This window comes from Mauremys reevesii, linkage group 8 (assembly GCF_016161935.1).
Source record: "Mauremys reevesii isolate NIE-2019 linkage group 8, ASM1616193v1, whole genome shotgun sequence".
NCBI classification, from domain to species: domain Eukaryota; kingdom Metazoa; phylum Chordata; order Testudines; family Geoemydidae; genus Mauremys; species Mauremys reevesii.
The window spans coordinates 15,647,132-15,671,113 of record NC_052630.1 but is presented as its reverse complement, the minus strand read 5'-3'; the positions used below and the strand labels follow the sequence as shown (position 1 = coordinate 15,671,113).

Below are 23,982 nucleotides of genomic sequence, written 5' to 3'. Positions count from 1 at the left end.
CAACCCTTGAGCAGGCCAATGCTCAAACCACTGAGCTATCCCTCCCCCAGACTGAACACCAGACTGACCCAATCACCTCATATTATATAGTATGGATCACCAAGCAGGTATATCTTCTGGCCCTGCCTACCTGAGCCATCTCCAAACTGGTGCTCAAGAAGTGAAAATGCTTCAACTCCCATTAGCGATCCCCTGAGGTATCCCCGTTCTGTTAACCCTATGTGTGCTGTGTTATTGCGGCAGTCTGAAGCAGTACGTACTATGTAGTACACAATATGTGTTGCAAAACCTGCTCAGAATAGCTTAGGGGCAGAGTGAGAGTCATTAAGTCTGAGCTTCCCGCCTCTTGTGAGTTTCAATCGGACACTGCATGTTTTTATAAACAGTTTTATAACATTTACTTTTAGTACACGTGTCGAGAGAGAAGAACGATAACTTTAAAAAGAAACGAGTCCCTATGATCCCGGCTGCAGCCAACAGGGAACTATCAACATTTAATGGAGCCCCACCTTTTGTAGTATGTCACTGCCTCATCCATTGTGCGAATCACCTGCAGAGGCTGTGGTAAAACAATTGTCAGTGACTCCCTCTAGGTGTGTCTAGGATCCTTCCCTGCCCCTTTAAAAGTGTGAGTGCAAGAAATGTGCTGCACACTTCGCTGCCATTGCTGCTATAAGCCTGTTGAATTTCTTACAGTCTTGAAGCCGTGCCACTGGGAGAGGCTCAGAGATGGCCGAAGGAGAAATAACAACATTCACCGCCCTGACTGAAAAATTCAATCTTCCCCTGGGGAACTACAAGAAACCCAAACTCCTGTACTGCAGCAACGGAGGCTACTTCTTGAGGATCCTTCCAGATGGCAAAGTAGATGGGACAAGGGACCGAAGCGACCAATACAGTAAGCAAATCAGAAATGTGTTCAGGACACAGCTCTTACTTGGCTTATATGACTAGTGCTGCCTTTACCTTACTGCCACTTTTTCTCTGGGAGGCTGGCATTACACATCAGCTGCTTTTCCAGCCAAGAAGGGATAGATAGAGGATTTATGCTCTTTGCCAGGTTCTCTCTCCTGCCATGGCAATAAACCATCCAGAGGTTCAGCAGGTGAAACAAGGTCTACTATACACACACACACACACACACACACACACTCTACAGAGATACAGGATGTACAGGGCCTCACATTTGTCAAAAGAGTAAATATAAAATTAGTCATTAAAAAAATAAACCAGAAAGATTGACCACAGCAGGAGAGACTGAAATTCAGTTACCAGTTTACACAGTTAGTTGGCAACTAGAAGAAAGGGGTTTAGGAGGATGTCCACATACTATACTGCAAACTCAGCAGTCAAACATGGTATCTGCATTTATCTGAGTCTAGAGATTCAGCATGGTAGTAGGGTTGTTATGATGTTACAGCTGTACCTTTTTTGCAGGTTAAGTCATGCTCTGGAGTAAGTGTTAAGGCCCAGATTCCTAAGCATGTGTCATGTATTCTATCGGAATGCTTTGCACAGGATTTGCTCTTGCCCTTGGTTAACTTTTCTTTTCCCTTATGTAGCAAAGTTCAGTACATTCCTGAGGGATGTGCAGATTTAACAGTGGAAAGACTCAGCTCAAGAAAGTTACGCTGTGATTTATCATTTTAAAAATGCACTCAGATTGCACTTATTTTCTCAAAACAAGGATGGTTAATTCTATGCTGAGTTGGTTATGTGTTTGATGTGCTTATTTGTGCTCCCGTAGCATAAAGGACACACAGTACTGTTGTGACTACCAACTGGTGCAGCCAAATATTAAAAGAGAGACTTAACCAATTATCAGTAGAGGCCTGCAACTCTGTGGTGGATATCCACAGACCATGTTTGCAGATGGATGTGGATCCAAATTTTGTATCCACGCAGGGCTCTAGTTATCAGAGTCCCCACCTGTGGCTGGATTCTCTCTCCTCCCCATAACCGGCATGTTACTACGGTCAAGACAGGAATCAGAATCACTGCAGTCCACAGACATCTCCAACAGATGAGTCAGAAGGGGGCCTGTTCTGGGCCAAGCTAGCCAGAGCAGAGATAAACTCCTCACACAGAAGTCACCGTTTGCCTTACTATTTCCATATTCCAATGTATAAATGCATCTTCAGACATAAGGAGCATTTTCATACATTTGAACCTGCCCTAGAAGAACATCCCAGTGGGATGACAAGCTCTTTTAGTTGGCTCACAAATAGCTCTGTCCTGGAGTTGATTCAGCAAGACTCCTCCTTCTCCCCCAAGTCACTACTAGAGGTGGGCCTGAGTGGCACTATTCAAAGCTGAACTTCTCCAAAGTTTCAGTTTGTTCGGATACAGTTTCTCATCAGGCCAGCTCCAGTCTGTAATGAAGCAACATCACAGCATGGTTTTAGGGGATGTGGTGCTGCTCAGAGTGGGCCTTCATACAGGTTTTGAAAGATCCCGTGACACATTAGCAGGAGTACCCTTATTTGGGTAATTACAGTCTACATAGCCAAGTTCCCCTGCTGTTTCAACTAGATTCAGAACTATTCTTTGCTTCCAGTCCTTAACTACTACATAGCATTGCTGTGCACTGTTATACAGCTGGTGCATTTCACCCAAATGGCAGATTCATTCCAGTTGTAGATGAAGGAATCCCTGGCTACCGATTAAATAGGACCTGAAGTTTGTAAATTGTTTTGAGATCCTTTAGCATGAAGGCGCAATAAATGATTATTACAGAAACTTTTTTCTGGATGCTTTTTTGATGATGATTTAAAGCAGACTTTTTTTTAAACCCACAGTTCTTTTAAAAAAAAAGAATGAAATTTTGCAGTTTTTTTGGTGCTATCATTTCTTTACTGGGAAAAGAATCACAGAACTATTTTAACAATACACCCATCCATGCAAAGATTACAACTGCTGTGCATGTTCAGACACACCTAGCAAGAGTTAAACAGGGGCTTTTAATGCATTCTTGACATTGATCTGATTTCCTTCACATTGGCAGACAGTTCTGGGCTCACATATGCCTTGGCTATGGATGTTTGGACACTTCCAAGCCTGTGTAAAATTACTATTTTCTTTATGAATCACATACAACATGTACGCCATGTGACTCCTCTAGTTTCCACCCATCTTGCCAAATCAATTTCTCTTTCCCAACCTCTTCCCATTGCAAGTGCTCAACTCCTGAGTCTCCATACTGCTTCGCTAATGAGGCAGATAACTATGCACTTTACATGTGTTGGTCTAGGACAAGAGACCTTTAAAAAAACCCAAAACAAACCCGAAGTGCTGCCGACTCTGTGTAGGGAATGAATGATCTCATACAAAGATTAGTAAGTCAGAGTAGGAGCTTCCCAGCACTCTTGGCTAGGAATAGTCTCTCCCCACACTGCTAGCACTGGTTGCCGCTACCTTTCCCCCCCGGCGTGGCTGCGTTTCAGGGGGCTAAACATTTTTTAAGTGCATTTTGGAGTTCTTCAGGATGAAAACTTTTGTACAGCTGTAAGGCAGTATTGTTCATGCGTTAAATTCTCACGGTTCACTTCTTCCATGTTCAAACCACATACTGTACTACGATTATTGCTTTGTAAAGTGCTATGGGATACCAAGCGTTATAGGAAAGCGTGATATGAAAAATCAAATTCTATGCTTCTTTGGCTAGAAGGGATGGATGTTTGGCTTTTTCAGTAACGGACCATATTAGTCAATAGGGATACTTTCCCTTACATCTATAAGGATCCCGGCCTGTTCTGGATGAGCAAGACCCCAGGGCCAGATCCGTGGATGATCTGACAAAGCTGTGCTTGATCCAGGACCCAAGAAGAACCACCTCCCTCCTTTCAGCTACCTTCCTGCTCCCTCAAACAGAGGCCCTGAAGTCTGTTTCGGGTTCCGCTGGCAGTGGCAATTCTTTTGGGACCATACCACCATCAGGAGATTGTCGGGGTGCAAAGCAATCCTGACATGCCACCTCTGCCAGGAAGAGTGAGTAGATGGTGTAGAGCTGGTTATGCAGCTTTATGCCGCCTGAGGTTGTTTTACAACAGAATAATCCCCAGTTGCTACCTTAAGGGAGCTTTCTGGTTGCTTTGCATTAACTGAGCATTGCAAAGCAGCCACATTGGAGGGGGGAGGGGGTTGAGGATTTGGTCGCAAAACTCCATGGGATTCCTCAGCCCATGGTCCTTGACAGCTCACTGCTGAACTAATCTGGAGCTCTGCAGAATGACTGGTTCTGTTAAAGCGCATTTCGACGTACTATAGAAAATAGCTGTGCCAGGGAAAAGAGATGGACTTAAATTCCAAGGAATCTGTTTGAAAGTTCTAAGCTATTCGGGTTATTACACTTTCAAAATGCTTGGGAGGGTTTTTTTAAATAAATGCCTGGCAGGAACTGGATGGGAGATGGAGGCAGGGATGGGAAAAGGAGTAAATACAGCAAACCTCTGTCTTAAGGTGGTCCGGGGTTTATGAATTGTAAGGCTATACTTTTCTTCATCAGAACACACTGTCTCAATGCACTGATTTCAAAGCAGGAACCTTTTCTGTTGCATGTGTAAACTCTGCTACTGAATATTTACTGGAATATAGCTGGACTACACACTGCAGCTGTATCTGGCTGAAGAGTGGTATTGGGAGAAGCCAGCTGTGCTTTACAAATTCTAAGAAAAGCACTTGAAATAAAAACTTCGCGCTTTTTTTTTAGTGAAAGCCAGTTTGTGGCAGAGTTTTAATTATAAATGCCATTTACACACACACACACACACACGCAAACAGCCTCACAGCAGATTGAAGGAGGATGACCTCACTTTGAGTAAACATAGCAAGGAACAGGAAGTCTCTAACCTAGAATAAACTGGGCATGTAACCTTTCTCAAACCCTGCTCAGAAGAGGAGGTGGGAAAACAAACATGGGGGATTCTGTGGAAGGCAGGTTCATGCTCACAATATGCACAAGTCTAAGTGCTGAAAGTGCTGCATGCACTGAAACAGACTTCTGTCATTTTGGCACTGAGATACTGTAGCTGAGATTATGTCTGGGTGGCATTGCAGCCCCTATACACCCTCACAAACAGCAAGGTTTGAGTCTCACAGCGAACATCAAGTCACGCCATTTGCCAAGGGGCGTCCTAGGAATATACATTTTTAAGCCTATAAACTTCTATATATTCCTTTAATAGTAAGTGTCTGATCTAAACCAACAAAGACACAAAGAGGTTCTGGGCCCAGTGGCCAGATAAATTGACCTCACAAGTCTTCATAGGCATATGTGTAGGAACATAAGCTTATGATCTCCTACGAACAATCACAGCCTAAGCGCTGGTTTATTTTGGGACTCAGCCAGTAATTTCTGAACATTTGTGACTTCAAGTGAAGACTGCAGACCCACACCAGTTCACCCAACTGAACCCATTTTACAGTTAGACACACAGGGCTGGGGAGGGCGGGAAATACCTGGATCTGGACAAACAAATTTCAACCAAACTTTCATAAATTGAGGGAATTACTCTATGCTTGAAAACCCTGTCAATCAGAAACGCTGGGAGGCCTGGGGCCTCAACAGGACACTAACCCAGACAGGACCGGGGAGGTGGGTGGTGGTGCTAGTGACCAGTGTTGCCTTTCCACTTTGTTTTATGTATTTTTACGATGCTCATTTTAGCTCAGGTGGCAGTGATAAAAGCTGCAGAACAGGTAGGGCATGGTCAGCAGCAGTGCAGGCTTCTCCCAGCATGCCTCGGCCCTGAGCTGGGGACTACTTTTCCAGATGAGAAGCAGTTCATCCTCTAGGCTCATTCAGCCTTTAGTCTCTCTGCTGAAACTGCCAACAAGAGCGTCAACACATTCCAGCAGCAGTGGTGATTTTGTGAAACGGATATTTACCCACTACGAACTAGCATGTGGCAATCAACTAATTACCTAGAGGCCACCACATAGCGGTGACTTTTGAGTGCCAGACTCAGTCACCCCAAAATCAGGAATAGTTCTGGGAAATCTGGTACCTTCCCAGACCTTTGCCAGCTCCAGGCACCAAGAATGCGTATCCTTTCCTTTGATCCCTTCCTCCAGCAAGGAATCAGAGCAGGTTATGCTAGAAGAAAATGGCCAGCTAATGTGGCGAGTGCTCCACCATGGTTCACTCATGATAGGCTGCTTACTCCCCTTTGCATGTCGCCAGTGCTGCTTGTTGAGGGATGTAGGTTTGCAAACCTTTGCCAGAAAGGAACTGAGTGTCAGTGAGCTACTAAACTTGGACATCCTGATGAAAAATATTTATAGAGGAAACTCCTTAAAGGGATACATGCCAATGGAATAACCCTGGGTACAGAGAACATTTCTGTGCACTGAAAGTTATGTGCTAAGCAGATTCCATGCCTCTATATTTTATACATACTTAAGTGGGATGAGAATTTGCCCAATAAAACACACCCTCAATGCGTAGGCAGGCTGGTGACCTCACCTGGCCAGACTCTCCCCTTTGGATGTTATTCATATGGCTGGTAGAAAGCATGGACTGACGGGGAGCAGCCAAGAACCCACTGAAGTGAATGGACTTATTTCTCTTGAGTGTTATGCTACCAGCAAAATATTTCACTCTACTCAGAAGCAATAAGGTCATCACCAATGTCACACTGAAAACAATGAGCCTCTGGTCACAAAAAAGCAAAGGGGAAGAGAAGATCTGTAATTTATCAAGGTTTTCCTGCCGATAGAGCTAATGGAGTGTGCGTTCGTATTTGCAAACACTTGCTCATGCACCAATCACAAAAGATTTGGAATTTGGGGACTGTTCTCACAACTATCCAAAACTTTGGATGCTTATCTGAGTGCAAACTTGGCTAGGAGATCTGCGGAGAACAATCTTTCTGGCACATCTCCCTCCCTGCATCCAGTTCTAATTAGTAATCCCACCAGCAGCATCTTTCTTGCAATATTCAGGCAATTCTGATTCTGGAAATCAGACAAAGAAAGAAAACTTCACAGAACATTTTGGACTCTTAAACGTGAAGTTCATGCTCAACTCCAAAAATGGACAAAGGTTTGGCGCCGATTCTTAATTATTCTCTATTTTACCTAGTTCCAGTAGGGAGGGTTGTGAGGAATTCGTGCATGGGCTCTTGCCCACTTTTCCTTCCCAAACTACTTCTCTCTTCTTTTTCCCATTCAGCCACATTGCTGCCTGCTACCAGCCTAGAATTTTTACAGCCAGCCAGAGAGGACTTTGCTTCTTCATTGTGGGTGGATGCGCTCTCTCACTCTTGTATGACTATTTTAATTATGTAGCAGCCTCTCTTCCTGTTTCCCTCTCTCCTTCCTAGTTTACTCCCTTTACCGGGTTCTGGGAATGCAGCACTGAGCAGAACGTAAGCAGACTGGTGGTGTTCCAGTTCAAGGACATGCTGAATCCAAGATCCCAATTTGAACAGAGCAAACAAAGGAGTCACAAATGACAGCAAATCTGCTCCCATCCAATTTGCTAATCAAACATTATTTACTGAACAGTAAGTGCCTGATTAAAGGATCTGAGCCATAGCAGCAAAGGTTTCACAGGGACAAGGGCTTCTGTCATTTCAAGAGACAATATAACTTTTTATCTTGCCAAAATGAGACTAAAATAAAATAAGGAAGGAATCAGCTAAAAATCTCAAACTTGTCCCCCAGTGGCACTGGATTCCCCCAGGTCACGGACACTATTTGATAATGAGTCTTTCCAGGGCAGAAGAAAACTGACTGGAGGCCTAGAAATATGATGCTTCATGATCCTGATTTTGTAAGACTCTTCACATGACGAACGCAATAGTTATTTGCCTGTTTTAAAGTGATGTTTCAATTATTCACACTAGAGCTGGCTACAATATTTCTGCCTAGCTGCCCATCACAGTAGCATCTAAGTCTTCTATCTGAATAGAAAGAGTTTTCAAGAATGCTCCCTAAAGATTATTACCTATTGGATCCCCTCCCTAGTGGAAATATATTTTTTAAAGAAATGAGAATTGGGTTTTTAATAATTTTTGCCTAGACCAGTGGTCCCCAACCTTTTCATCTGGCGGGCGCCAGACGAAGGACCGTGGTGGCAGTCGAGCATCCGCCAGCCAGGACGTGGGCGCATTTAGATGCCCCTGCGGGCGCCATGGCGCCCGCGGGCATCGCGTTGGGAACCCCTGGCCTAGACCATCAGAGTGAACTAAGAAGAAAGATAACCAGCAGGAAAGTGCCCATGCAGCTCAAATTGGAAGTTTTTTTAAAAATGCAATTTTATGTAAGAGGACATCAAGTGTGGTATAGACACAAGGGCCTGCTCGCTGGCCCAGCACACCTCAGGCGATACAAGAGGGACACACAGAGCTTTCCACCCGTCAAAGTCACCAGTTCAAATCCAGTCTAGGTTGGTAGTGACTGAAAGTCAAAGTCTGGTGGCCTGTGTTGAAGTGATTCAGGGTCTCAGTCCAGTTCCTAGTGGACAACTCTCCATGTCACAAAATTCACCACCAACTGGTGCCCTATTAGCAGTCTCTGTTGACAGGTCAGAGATTTAATACAGTGTAACAGGGTTTCTCAAACTGGGGTCTGTGAACCCCTGCGGGTACTCCAGAGGGTCCACGAGTCATGTCCAGGGCCGCTGGCCCTGCTGATCAACTCCTCCCCCTCCCTCCCAGTGCCTCCTGCACGCCATGGAACAGCTGTTCATCGGCATGCAGGAGGCGTGGGGGGGAGGAGGAGTGGGGACAGGGCGCGCTCAGGGGAGGAGGTGGAAAGAGGCAAGGAAGAGGAAGGGGTGGAGTAGAGGTGGGGACTGAGCAGGAGGCTGAGGGTATGTGAAAATTTTAAATCAAAATGGGGTTCCTCAGGTTGCTAAAGTTTGAGACCCACTGCATTATACTATCCAGCTCTTTCTTAAGTAGCCAATTGTTTTTTCTCTCTGTGTTTACATCATGGCGGGGCAGCTACCCAGATTATAGTAGTATAAAAATGTGATCACTTGACCTGCCTCCAAAAGGAGATACTTTCTAGGATGGAGACTGACCTTTCCTACTTATTTAATGCCCTTTGTGGCTGGGAGAATAACTACACTTAGACATTAATAAACATGAACTCAAAACATGAATAAGAAACTTTTAAATAAAAAAAGGTTTGGGGCTGAACTCTGCCCTCAGTTATATGTACATGAAACCAGAGTAACTCCAGGTCATTGGATTATTACTATTAGTGTTACATTAGCCCCAATAAGCTCCAGCCAAGATCAAGGCTCTTTTGTGCTATGTGCTGTAGATGCACATGGTAAGAGACAGTGCTTTCCCCAAAGAGCTAGCACTCTTAATGGACAAGGAACAAAGGACGGGAGAAAAAGATTACCACTATACCTATTTTACTGGTGGGGAGCTGAGGGGCAGAAAGCACTACATGACTTGCCAAAGTCAGAGAGCAGGTCTGTTAGGTAGAACTAGAACCCAGATTTCCTGAATCCCTATCCAGTGCTTTTTTTAAAAATGTCTTCCTCTGGGGTAAGTAAAATAAAATTTGGCCCTTCGTTCCTAAAACATGGGGACGGGGATCAGCCAAGGAAGGGTTATTACTGTTTCAGCAATATATTGTCTCCCTTACAGTCTCACCCTCATGAACAGGGACTTTGGATCAGCATACAATTCTCTCCCAAGGGTAACCTTCCTAGAAGCATTGCCATAACTGTGACAACTTTTTTTTTTTTTGGCTTTTATTTTTGTTGTTTTATTTTTACTTTCAGTTCAGCTGCAGCTAAGTGCGGAAAGCGTGGGCGAAGTATATATAAAGAGCACTGAGTCTGGACAGTTTTTGGCTATGGATACCAATGGACTTTTATATGGATCAGTAAGTATGAGGTTGATGTGGTACCAGACATGGAGAATTTTGAGGTTGGCAGAAATCTGGTAGCTCTGAGTAATGTAACCCACAAGCAACATTTAGTCTGTTTGTTATTTTTGCAGCTGGATCACAATTTTTTACCCAAATTTATTTTTGGAATAAATAAATAAAAGCTTGTAACAGTGCCCCAAAATATTTAACATATTATAGTTCATAGTTGGAAGCAGTAGCAGCATCATTATAGTGTCTTTTCAGCTGCCAGTTTTCAGAAAGAGACTCTGTTAGGAACTCTTGGCCAAAACTTCTCTCTTGCCCATAGACTGCAGTGAAGTTGCAGCTGCTTGCCCTGGGGCTGGCCACAGTCCTGTTTTGTAAACTTCCTTTTTTCAGGACATCACATCAGACTCTTCATTCTATGATGCAAATGTTGCGTTGTAGCTTAAAACTTCTCAACATCTTTGCTACGTGAATTTAGTGCTTCTAAAAAGGTATTGATTTGAGGTGAAGTTTTCTGTTCTCGAGTTAAGTAAACCACAGGTAGCAGCATAGCTCCCAGCCACCTGCTTGCCAATTTGGCTCAGCCGTGATCTGCAGGGCCCACCTGTATGAGGGAGAAGGCAGCAGTGTCTCCAAGCCATTCCAACCTCGGCCTTTCCAGTCATTCTCCCAATAAGGACACTTAGTGCCACATGTGATGTCTGTTAACAACTCACCTGAGATCACCCTAATATTGGTATGACATACAATTGCTGATTTCTCTGTTAAGCATGTGCGTCTGTCACAGGGGTCCTGCTCCGCCTCACCTTCTTACTCCAGAAACTGCACAGACGCCTCCAGGTGCGCTATCAGTGAGATTTATTTCAAGTCCCCTTCGCCAATATCACCAGGGTCCCCCGTGCTCCCATCTATTTACAGTGTTTGCCAAGCTTTAGGCTCTCTCCGCAGGACCTGAGAGGAGCAGAGGTCTCTCGACTCTGAGCACTCTCTGTAACTAGGCCGCAGCTAGCCATGTTCCTCCCTTCTCCCCTCGCTCATCTCTCCCCTTGCACTTCCTTCCTGTGCCTCTGATCATTCCTGGGCTGATGGCCAATGGAGTTCATTAATCCTAATCAGTTTTTCCTGGCGAACTAATTCGCTTCTAAACCCTGGTCTACACTACAGCATTAGGTCGATATATGACACCTTATGTCATTATGTCAGTGTACATACTACAGCCTTGCTCCCACTGATGTAAGTGCCCTACTACACAGACATAACTCCACCTCCAGGAGAGGCGTAGGGCTTATGTCAGTGCAGTTACGGTGACAGTGTCCCTGTAGACACTGAGTTACTTATATCTATTGGCTGTCATTCTTGTCAATTTCATGGCTCCAGCTGCCACCCAGGCTCCCGGCTCAGACTGATCCCTGGGCTCCCCACTAGGGAGTCCTGCTGCCCCCTGGGGTCACAGCTTCCCGCTCTGATCTGGGCTGCCACCCAGGATCCCAGCTCCCCACTGGGAGCATGGCAGCTAATTGGACTCCGGGCACAAACCTATCTGCTTGGAGCCCGGCTGCCCTCCTCGGGCTTCTCTCCAGGAATGGGGCAGCCACACCAGGCTCCTCGGCTCCCCACCAGGAATGGGGCAGCCACACCAGGCTCCAGACATGGATCTCTCCACTGGGAGCCCAGCTGCCCTCCACAGGATCTCAGTATCCTGCTCCACACTGAAAACATGGCTGCTAACATAGGGCATCTTAAGTGTAAATGTGCCCTAAGTGATCAAAGCGCAGGCTCACTGGCGCAGGCCTGTAATCCCAGCTACTTGGGAGGCTGAGGCCAGTGGATCGCTTGAACTTAGGAGTTCTGGGCTGCAGTAGGCTATGCCAATCAGGTGTCCGCACTAAATTCGGCATCAATATAGTGATCCCTGGGAAGCTTGAGGTCAACAGGTTGCCTAAGGAGGAGTGAACTGGCCCAGGTTAGAAAAGGAGCAGGTCAAAACTCCCCTACATTCTGTCACAGTGTCTCAGAGCTGGTGAGTGCTCATGAAAGCAGCTTACTGATATAATTCCACAGCCATAGCTAGCTACTTGGCAGCTGCAGAAAGACTGGACCGATTTCAGTGGAACTGCACCACAGATGAATTGGGCCCAGGATGTGTAGCTGCTCAGGAGGTGGCGGGGTTCTTTGACAAAGGAACTGATTGCAGACAGGATAGTGTCACAGCTCACTTGTTGCAGATTGAAATGCAGGTGCCATGAACAAGTACTGTAGAGAAGTTAGCTAAGCCAAGGAAACCTACTTAGCACAAGCTTCCACCAATTTTAGGAAAGTTCCTGTTTCAAATGAACATTGTATTAATAGAATGGAGTCAGATTAAAAAACCAATCGTCTTAAAGGGGTTGGCTTTAAGCGGGGGGGTTGGCTAGAGCCTCACGGAAAACAACAACTCCCCAAGTCTAACTGAGTCTAGATCACTGCACTTAGGGGCATGCTTATACCATTCGCTCTCACCGTGGATACTTGGAACTCTTTTTCAGCTGTTACCGGGTGAGGAATGCTTGTTCTTGGAAAGAATGGAAGAAAATCATTACAACACGTACACGTCTAAGCAGCATGCAGATAAGAACTGGTTCATTGGCTTAAAGAAGAATGGAAGCTGCAAACTGGGACCGCGGACTCACTATGGCCAAAAGGCCATCCTTTTCCTTCCACTGCCCGTGTCAGCTGATTAAGGGAAGTATCCAGGGTGCCATAAAATGACCCTGAGTCTTAAGTACCAACTACTATTCATTCTCTCTCTCTCTTTCAGTGGGCACTGTGACAAAGAGCTTAATTTTAGATCCAGGAATTTTAAATCTAAACGCTTTAAAAATAAAATAGAGCTATTTAATTTTGCACTAACCAAGTTTAACGTGGAGGCGAGGAAAACACTTGCAGAGCAATGGGCAGGTTGTCTCTCCAATGCATTCTTGTTGACGGGTCTCCATTGTCAGACCTGTGCAACAGAAAGCATGTGTGAGGCACATTTGAGGAAAATGTGTGCACTGAAAAATGCAAAAGGACTCCAGAGAATATGCATGAACTCGTGTTTCAAAGGGAGCACACAGGAATGTTACTGCCCTAAACGCATGGCTTACTAAAACACTAAATCAAGAAGTTATTACCAGGTGAAAATACACACCTAGAGAGAACAGGTTCATGTTTTATATTTCCATAAAAGTAAAACATCCCTAGAATACATAGGTATTTTAATGCAATCTAGACAGTATCTTATATACACTTCAAAAAATTTAACTGCATCAGTATTCAATTTATCAACTGAAAGCATAGTCAAGAATTCTGCACCTATCCCAATTGTGTACAACTCAACTAACCACGACCCATACTCTTGAAAACTAGACATCTAAGCCAGTCATACACTACTAATATTACTATATTTCTTGTTAATATCCTTCATATATAATTTGTATTTATTTATTAAGTGACTCTGTATACATTATAAAGAGTTCAATAATATGAATTATAGCCAGTCAAAGCCAGTTAATGTTATCTCAAGAAGGATGCAGATAGGATGAAGAGGGATATGATTCTGACAAGAAAATCTGGGAGAAAGGTCATGGGGGAAAGGGAAGTAGTCATGGAACTATATTACCAGGGTGGATAAAAATCAATGATTTAAAGAAAAAAAAAGAATGTTTTTATTTAAATCGGATTTTTTGATAAAATAGTTTGAGGAAAAAACCTATCTAAAGATAGTTTTAAGATACATTATAGCTCAAAGATATCTCATCATGGAATAGGGATTATAAATTCTAATTCTATAGTATGAGACAATATAAATCAGTAAATTCAGTAAAATGAGTAAACTGTAAATGAGTTTCAATAGTTCATGGATTAGGGACCTGATTTTAAGGGGTTCCAGGGGCTTCTGTAGAGATTATTTAGGTTAATCTTTCTATCTACCCAATGGGACTCAATGCTCAGTCTAGAGGATACCATCAGAGATGCTTAGTTTTGCAGTTCTCAAACTGTGGATGTGTGTCTCTGGAGATAACATGCTTGTTAACAGCAAAAATGTTTTAAAATAAATATATAGAGGTGAGAAATAACAGACCTCAACCCTATTGTCCCTCTGCAAATTTGTGTACACAGAGTCAATCCCTTACCTCTCTCTAAAAGTGCAAAGTTTCAAAAAGTTCAATGAGTAAAAAATTGTTGAGGCAGAATAGATCTGGACAAGGAGAAGAAGTCTGGAGAGAAATGTGAGAAGGGAGGGACAGGCAGCAGAAACAAAAGTGAAACTTTTTGAGCAGCTTATTCCAGAAGCCTTGAGGTCTGAGTGTAGCCTTCATTGATTTGAGATCCAGCATACCTTCTCTCACTAGAAGGAAAAATCTATAATGGCAGCAGGTCATAAAAGAGACCCAGTTTGGGAATAAGAACCATTCAAGAAACAGATGTTTGTTGATGATGTTTAAAGAAACAGGGCCGGCTCCAGACCCCAGCGCGCCAAGCGCGCGCTTGGGGAGGCATTTTGCCGGCAGGGTGGCAGGCGGGTCCGGCGGACCTTCCGCAGTCATGCCTGCGGGAGGTCCACCGGAGCCGTGGGTCCAGTCGACCTCCCGCAGGCATGACTGCGGAGGGTCCGCTGGTCCCCGGGCTCGGGTGGACCTCCCGCAGGCATGCCTGCGGATGCTCCACCGGAGCCGCGGGACCAGCGAATCCTCCGCAGCTGCGGGAGGTCCCCTGGAGCCGCGGGACCAGCGGACCCTCCGCAGTCATGCCTGCAGGAGGTCCACTGGTCCCGCGGCTCCGGTGTACCTCCCACAGGCATGACTGCTTGGGGCGGCCAAATTCCTAGAGCCGCCCCTGTAAAGAAAGTCACACCAGTGAACTGGAGCAAATCACTTTAGCACTTGGATTTAGAGACTGTTAAAGTGATAATCTCACTTTAAACAGCAATAGCTTCTTCTGCTGGCATAGATAGAATATTTTCTTCCTTTGGACCAATTCATTCCAAATTGAGAAATTGTTTGGGACCTGAAAAAGTAGGAAAGCTTGTTTTTCTTTTCCAGATTATGAACAAATAGGAAAATGAAGGGGAAGATGACTGAGTTAGCTTCAGAAGCCAATATTTTAAGTTTCTCATGTTGACCTAGCGCACATAGTTGCTTTCAATATTTAAAAACAAAAAACAAAAATTAACTATTTTCGTTAAAACATTTTAACAAAAACAAGCCTGATTTTAAAAAACTTGAATGTTTAACTAAATTTGAAAAATTCCCTCCTTTTTTCTTACTCTCCCCCTCCCCCATGGGAAAAAGATTTAAAGGGGCAATGCTCTCTAAACCCCAAAGGGGTTACATGTTAAAATATTATTATATGTTTGCTGTTGAAGAAAAAAAATCCAGAATACATCATGTTGTTGTTTTAGTTAAATAAAACAATTTAAGTGTCTGTCTGGTGATGTTCTCTTCCTCATACAGCATGGCAAGAAAATCTTCCAAATATCAATGATTAACCTGTTGAATTGGAGATAGGTCACTTCGCAGTGACTTCATAAATATCTGCTTCAGTTACCTTTGGTAAATGAAATAACCAATCATTCATTTTCTGATAGAGCTGTAAAACTAATCTGAAAAGTTTTCAAAATAAATCACTTTAAAAATGTATAGTGTGTACCTTCTAAAAATGAAACCTACATCTATCCGAGTTGTGAAGAATATGTATTAAGGTTATAACAGCCAACAAGAATGCACTTTTATGTAGAAATCCACGATTAAATCGAATCTTCCTGACTAGTGATTTAAATCATGCTTTAAGTCAGGATTTTGAAATCAAATCCACCCTGTATATTACTGTAAAACAATTCACCATTTTTATTTTGCCCCCAAAGCTAATTTTCCATTTGAAAACGTAGTTCCACTCTGAATAGGAGAATTGTGACACTGTAAAAATGGCACCATGGGACTTCAGTGAGTTCCATATCACCGTATGTGCTGAGTTTACTAATAAAGGAGTTATTTTCTACCTGATAGCCCTGCAAACTCAGCCTGGGAGTTGACAGTCAAACTGGGTTCTTCCCTTTTCATGTATTATCACTAAGAATGAAAGCTCTGATGATCACATTCTCCCTTCATTGATGCCTGTGTTAATCATTTACTTGGATTGCATAGCTGTAACTTGACTGGAACATAATACACATCACCATTTATAATAGCACAGGAAGAAACAGAATCCAGCTCACTCTTCTAAACTAGAAAATTAGGTTGATTTCATTACCTGGGGAATAAGTTAAATAAGCAGAAAGATTTGTTCTAATTTTGCAAAATAGCCTGTAATTCCAAAAATTCAGGAAGGCTGATATTCACTATAGTCCGGACAGAGCATAGACAAGGCGATTTTCACCTTAAGTGTCTTCTCTCCTTTGTCCTGCATGACATTCTGGATAGTAAACACATCTCTGTGGCCCATAACCCTTAAGATTCCCATTCACTTTTCAACACACTTCCCTTCTTAACACTCACAACTGTAAAGACTTCAGCTCTATTTAATCAATATTAAAGGATACACTAGATGCCTACATTTTTTTAAATGGTTAAGATAGTGTATTTAATGACTCTAGATCATTAGGGACAAGTGCTCCTGGTAGATTAAAAGGTTGGAAAAATAGAGTTTATTTTAATTGTTTATATTAAAAATTGTGGAACTGTATGTTCACTAATTGCATTAAGACAACTCATCTAACATTTGGGAGAGGAACCTCTGACAAATTTGAAAAAGATTTGGTCTAACTTTTTAGAAACCTTTGATTAATTCCTAGTTAGTGGAAACCCGAGATGTCGCACTCCTTTCCCTTCTTTCCCCCCTTCCTTCTCCTCCTCTCCCATTCTTTTACCTTTCAGTTCTTCTACCTTCTCCCCCTTCCTGCTATCCTCTTATTTGGGGTGGGGGAAGGGGAGGAATGTCTAATAAAAAGGCAGCTTATCTGCTCTCCTCCAGCCTAAAATTGCAAAAATTATTAATAATATTTAGCATATTTCTAAAACAGCAAAAATGGATTTTGTGGTTTGCGTACAAAACTTTTAAATTGCTGTAACAGGAGAACTTCCTGATGATACAAAGAATCATAGGACTGGAAGGAACCTCAAGAGGTCTTCTAGTCCAATCCCCTGCACTCAAGGCAGAACATCTCTGCATCTGATTCCTGGCTCTGTCAGTGTGTTCTAGCTGCCAGGTGGACTGTAGTAGAACCAGAGTACACAAATTCATTTCTATTTAAGAGTACTGTACCTCCTGAAAACATCAAGACAAGGCCTGCAGTGTCCGCTAATTAGATATTATAATCTATTTTTTCCGCTTTACTTTTAACACTGCCAAGAGACACCACTATCCTTCCCAGAAATGGGCGTTACCTCCAAGGTTCCTGCCATTACTTGAATGTTTTCAATGACACACTTTGTTCCTGAACAAACATGACTATGGGATGTTCTGCTACTCAGGAACCATCTGTTCCAAAACCAGCAGTGCAAGTTAAGTAACAAATCAGTCTGAAAGAATCATCATCATGTTAAATTAATGTAATAAAATTGACACAAGTACGCTCCATAGATTGTAGTGCTGAATTGGGAATGGGGAAGAGAGGGAAAGAAGTGCACTGAAACAAGTTTCAGAAACAAGAATACACATTTCCCCCACACACACAGTATTTATGAAAGCTTTCAGACCTCACTTATCCGTGTCTCTATTTCACTCACTACAATGCTCATAATTATAAACTACTCCTGATACAGAGCTGTTGTCCTTTGCCTCCCCATTCCATTATCTATTCCCCCTTCATAATGTCCCTCTTTAAAGTATATCTCATGGCGTGGAATAGGTTCCTCCATACACACGATCAAGATCAGTGATCAAGAGCCTAGAACCAGAAGTCTCTGACTCCCTTCACAGAATGGCCTTTAGAGAGCCTTATGTGGCAAAAATACTTTCAATCAGGTCTTCAGGTCCTTGCTCATGCAGAAGATCATGTACAAAAATAGCTCCAAAATGGATCTCTTGCCCTTCCTACAATTGCACATGCAACTGCAGTATCTAGGTATGCATGTGACCCGCTAGAAGGGTAACAGGTCATTTGCTTACAGGAGGACCACAACTATCCACAGTAAACTCGCATGCAATTTTTCTGTAGAAGGTACTGAACATTTGGCCTTTCAGGTTTAGCAACCTAAATTGTCACGGTCTGATTAATCAGAAAACAGGGAGAAGTTACTTAGCTAAAACCTTTTGTGCCCACTCTTTGGATTAATAGAGAGCTTGATGGTTTAATTTTCAGAGGGGCAGAGAACCTACAACAACTCCGTAAATAAAGCCATTATCATCCTGGGCTGTGAATCAGGACAGGTGTTTGGTATATATATTAAAAGTAAGGCTAAACAATTGATGCTGCTCTTGTCAATGGGTGCTGAATGAGAAGACCGTGTGCAATTATGAACGTCACATATATAGTTGAAGAGTTTTGCACACAAGTACACTGTCCTATACAGGACAGTATAGTAGCATCCCATGTCATTGATGAAGATAATATGAGCTAAGGTGTAAATATCTCCAATTTGCATTGAAGGTGGGTACAGATTAAGAAGGAGAGTTAAGGGTTTTGGCGGGGAGGAGGCCACAATTGTCCATTTCTGGACTTTACAACTTTTTCTTTTAAGTTTCACTGTGATTGAAAAGGTCATGCCTTCCTCGTTTTTTTTTTAAACTTAAAGTTTTCTTCCCTTTATCAATATGTTCTTACAATTAACTCCAGCTTGATAAAGTTTTTTCATTGAATATATATGTACTTATGTGTGGGTGTGCTTATTATTTGGCGTATGCAATCCGATCAAGCCAAGCCACAGCTTCCTTGTCAATGATGCTCAAGCCATGAAGACCGCTAAGAAGCGGAGTCATTTTTTAGTCCTCAACAATGTGTGCCATGGGTTGTAGCTGCCCACAATGACATAGTGGACTGTCTCCAAAATGCTACCAAAATTCCACGCCTGGTACGAAACCAGTTCAGAGGCTCCACTGCCTTCGCACTAATTCAAATCCAGGTTGACGATGAGTGAGAACCGAGACAAGATAATTATATGTCACACTTAAGGTGGCCGTGCTTATCTACATTGATACAATTATCTAGGTTTAATCATAGAATCATAGACTTTAAGGTCAGAAGTATTGTCTACCTCAAAAAACTAAAGCAGTCACATGTGGAATGCATTCAAGTATCTGCTGAAAAAGTGGCACCAACATCTGATGCTTCAACACAACACAGCATTTGCACTGCAAAATATTAATAATACCTATAATTCAGAGGAAGTGGATGATTGCATCACTGTTGGGAACATAGGACCGTGAAATTTCTTCTACACAATGCAAATCATAAAGCAGAAATCTCAGTTTAATGACATGAAGAACCACAGCTTTAGTATGTGCACTAAGATTGCCATATTAGAATTTATTATGGGAAAAAATAGAACAAGCTTTCCCACCCTGCCCCGAAATCTTTTATATTTCCCCGAGAAAGCTCAACCCTGATGCAAGATTTGGTTTTAAAGGAGAAGACTTAGGAGATCCTCATGATCATTTTGTAACCATTGGTAGAGCTGAGTTGATTGAGATACAAGAATATGAAAGGTCCTGTTCAGTGCCACACAATAGAGAACTAAGACTAAGACCCAGGAACGTCCACGTCTTCTCTGTAACCACTTCATCACACAATGCCCTCAAATCCAAAGCTCATATTTTGCACATGCAACATCCATGAGAAGCAACTAGTCAAACGCAATTGAACCATTTTTCTTGGCTGCAAAACACATTTGAAAATTCCTTAGTATTTACTGAGGTAATGTAGGGAAGAATGTCCTAAAAAGTACAGGCCTGACAACATCAGGTCTCTATCTTCTGAATCAGCAATGTTCCTGCACAGACTCCTTTTCTTCAAACAGGTTAGATTGTGCAATCCTGGTCCCTGTGGATGAGTAAGGGATCCACAACCTGGCCCTCCAGATCTATTGCTGATCAGTTAGAAAAGACTGAGTGATGGCTACACAAAATGCTAATGAGATGAAAAACATGGGGATGATTGGTAAGATGCAAATCTGCTATTGGAACATCTATGAACTTCTAGGAATCATCAACTGGAATTGACACACACATATAAACACACAGGATTAAAGCACTTGCTCAGACTTGCCAAACAATAATATAATATATTGAAATATATCTATCTCAGAACTGGAAGGGACCCCGAAAGGTCATCGAGTCCAGTCCCCTAACTTCACTAGCAGGACTAAGTACGGATTTTGTCCCAGATAAATACAAATGCTAAATACTGTATTCCATGTTTCTGGTGCATTCTCAAGGCCGTTGATGTGAGAAATACATTCAGTTGTGAGGTTCAGTTGTGTTGGCCCAATATTTCAACTCACTCGGGCTACTCTTGGAGGCATTTTTCTTCATTCCCCCCCAGCAGGAGGAGCAAAAGAGAAATATTTCTTGATCCAGGCAAACCCCCCAAAAGAAGAAAGCTGCCAAACAACCTGAATGTGGGAGGTATTCGTCTTTATTTATATTTCCTCTGTATTTATGTCTCGTTAATGTTGAAATATATAGCAATAATTAGCCACTAATTGCTGCACTTTTGAATTGCTCTGCTAATTGCTGCACTCCTGAACTTCTGCACTTCCTGAGTCTGAAGGCTTCTTCCAAGTTTTGATAGCAACATTATTAATTTTCCTCTAATTCAAATGTAGTGACTTGTTCAAAAGAACGCCTTAGACATGACAGGGGAGGGTGTCCGTAAAAGCTTCAGAGGCACTGCCAGCTACAGTGCTTTACAATGGAGACAAGAGACCAATGTTAATTAAGCTACTCTTTGTACCTATATGGATAATAAAAATCTTTGTCCATATCCCAGAGGGGTAACCCAACATGCAGTGTTGCCATTTATAGATTAAGAACAGGTTAACTCTTAAGGCAGCGGTTCTCAAACTTTAATATAAATTTTGATATAAATTTTTTTGCGGATCTTCAAGGCCCCCGCTCAGTGTGAGGCCCTGCCACCACTCAGCTCTTCCCCCAAGGTCCCACCCCACCTCTTCCACTGCCCTCCTCTTTCCACCCCCTCCCCGGAGCACACCTCATCCCTGCTCCTGCCCCTCCCTCCCAGCGCTTCCTGCACGCCATGGAATAGCTGTTCTACGGCATGCAGGCGGCACTGGGAAGGAGGGGAAGAAGTTGATCAGCGGGGCCAGCGGTCCCGGACATGACTTGCAGACCCTCTGGAGTACCCTCGCAGACCCCCGTTTGAGAAGCCCTGTCTCAAGGCACGGACTACAAGAGCTACATGCAGTGCCCTGAAGAACCAGCCACATGGGGTTCCAGAGCTACGGGGCGCTAGCTCCTAGCTAGACAAATTACTTACTGGGCATTTAAATACAGACCCCATTGATCTTTGTAATTTACAAAAGAGGAAGAAGCATCTTTATTGGATACAGTAAACATCCAAGTAATTACTTCCCCTGATCCCACTGCTTCTGGAATGCTCTGTTTGATGTGGGGGAAACCATATGGAAGTCATGTCAAAGAGTCATTTCTCCTTCTGAATTGCTTCTAGAAGGCCCTCTGTGTGTCTTGCATAGCAAAGTTTCATACTGATCCATCTAGACTAGCATCCGGTCTCTGATGGTGGCCAGTCCCTGCCACTTTAAAGGAAGCTGCAAGAAACCCCACACTGGGCAGTTAAGATAACCTTCCCTTAGGGAAAGTTTACTCCTGACCTCTCATTAGCCAGTGGTTGGCTTCTGTCCTGAAGCAACAGGGTTAGATCCCCTCATACTCTTGGGGTGAGGTGTGTGGTTTTTTTAATATTTACTATTAAAACTCTAGACATCTCCATCTATAAAATGCAACTCATTGCCGTTCTCCATCTGCATACAGTTCCCATCTGTAAAATGGGAACAGTAACACTCCCTTTCTCCCACTCTGTCTGCCTGGCCTATTTAGACTGTAAGCTCTTCAAGGCAGGCTCTTTTATTATGTGTACCTACAGTGCCTAGCACATCATGGCCCCAATTTGTGATGAAATACAAATTGCAATTTCCAGCTTCCATGCATAATCCCCAATGGCCCAATACATACAATTCCTTTATTGTTCAGGGAGCACCTTTAAAATGCTTTAAATAAATATCTAGTCATTCTTGACAATCTTTTCCAAAAAAAACCCCAAAACAATGTTTTTTGTTTTTAACTAAATGAGAGAATAAAATATAATATGATTGCTCAGTACTGCCCTGGTAAGGGTGAAAGGGTAGAGTTCACACCTGAGCTAGTAAAAGTTCATGACCATTTGCAAATCTGTCTTAAAATATATGTTTAAACACCTGTATCGTGACTCTGATACTAACTCAATTAAAAAGAACAGGAGTACTTGTGGCACCTTAAAGACTAACTAATTTATTTTAGCATGAGCTTTCGTGAGCTGCAGCTCACTTCTTCGGATGCATAGAATGGAACCACAGACAGGGGATATTTATACATACAGAGAACATGAAAAGGTGGAAGTATGCATACCAACAGGCAGAGTCTAATCAATTGAGATGAGCTATCGTCAGCAGGAGGAAAAAAAACTTTTTGAAGTGATAATTAAGATGGCCCATAGAAGGTGTGAGGAGAACTTAACATAGGGAAATAGATTCAATTGGTGTAATGACCCAACCATTCCCAGTCTTTGTTTAGGCCACAGTTAATAGTATCTAGTTTGCATATTAATTCAAGTTCAGCAGTTTCTCTTTGGAGTCTGTTTTTGAAGTTTTTTTGTTGCAAAATTGCCACCTTCAAGTCTGTCACTGAGTGGTTAGAGAGGTTGAAGTGTTCTTCCACTCGTTTTTGAATGTTATGATTCCTGATGTCAGATTTGTGTCCATTTATTCTTTTGCGTAGAGACTGTCCGGTTTGGCCAATGTACATGGCAGAGGGGCATTGCTGGCACATGATGGCATATATCACGTTGGTAGATGTGCAGGTGTACGAGCCCCTGATGGCATGTCTGATGTGATTAGGTCCTATGATGGTGTCACTTGAATGGATATGTGGACAGAGCTGGCATCGGGCTTTGTTGCAAGGATAGGTTCCTGGGTTAGTGTTTATGTTGTATGGTGTGTGGTTGCTGGTGAGTATTTGCTTCAGGTTGGGAGGCTGTCTATAAGCGAGGACTGGCCTGTCTCCCAAGATCTGTGAGAGTGAGGGATCATCTTTAAGGATAGGTTGTAAATCTTTGATGATGCGCTGGAGAGGTTTTAGTTGAGGGCTGTAGGGGCTGGCTAGTGGTGTTCTGTTATTTTCTTTTTTAGGCCTGTCCTGTAGTAGGTGGCTTTTGGGTACTCTTCTGGCTCTGTCAATCTGTTTTTTCACTTCAGCAGGTGGGTATTGTAGGTTTAAGAATGCTTGATAGAGATCTTGTAGGTGTTTATCTCTGTCTGAGGGATTGGAGCAAATACGGTTGTATCTTAGAGCTTGGCTGTAAACAATGGATCGTGTGGTGTGTCCGGGATGGAAGCTGGAGGCATGTAAGTAAGTATAGCGGTCAGTGGGTTTCCGGTATACGGTGGTATTTATGTGACCATCGTTTATTAGCACAGTAGTGTCTAGGAAATGGATCGCTTGTGTGGATTGGTCTAGGCTGAGGTTGATGGTGGGATGGAAATTGTTAAAATCACGGTGGAATTCCTCGAGGGCTTCTTTTCCATGAGTCCAGATGATGAAGATGTCATCAATGTAGCGCAAGTAGAGTAGGGGCGTTAGGGAACAAGAGTTAAGGAAGCGTTGTTCTAAGTCAGCCATAAAGATGTTGGCATACTGAGGGGCCATGCGGGTACCCATAGCAGTGCCACTGACTTGAAGATATATATTGTCCCCAAATGTGAAATAGTTGTGGGTGAGGACAAAATCACAAAGTTCAGCCACCAGGTTAGCCGTGATATTATCGGGGATACTGTTCCTGATGGCTTGTAGTCCATCTTTGTGTGGAATGTTAGTGTAGAGGGCTTCCACATCCATAGTGGCCAGAATGGTGTTTTCTGGAAGATCACTGATGGATTGTAGTTTCCTCAGGAA

General features: G+C 43.0%; 1 protein-coding gene across 8 annotated transcripts in view; it reads left to right on the top strand.

Annotated features, from left to right (window-relative positions):
• Positions 1-13,815, top strand: part of FGF1 (fibroblast growth factor 1) — a 61,117-nt gene extending 47,302 nt beyond the window's left edge. For 6 of the 8 annotated variants that reach the window (XM_039484864.1, XM_039484868.1, XM_039484866.1 and 3 more), the window contains 3 exons: positions 697-898; positions 9,746-9,849; positions 12,366-13,815. In XM_039484864.1, the coding sequence (XP_039340798.1) occupies positions 730-898; positions 9,746-9,849; positions 12,366-12,560 (468 nt within the window). In that variant the 5' untranslated portion in view covers positions 697-729 and the 3' untranslated portion in view covers positions 12,561-13,815. Of the gene's footprint in view, positions 1-407; positions 594-696; positions 899-9,745; positions 9,850-12,365 lie in introns of all 8 variants that reach the window. The other 2 variants (XM_039484871.1, XM_039484870.1) reach the window with 1 other exon arrangement.
• The last annotated feature ends 10,167 nt before the right edge of the window (positions 13,816-23,982 follow it).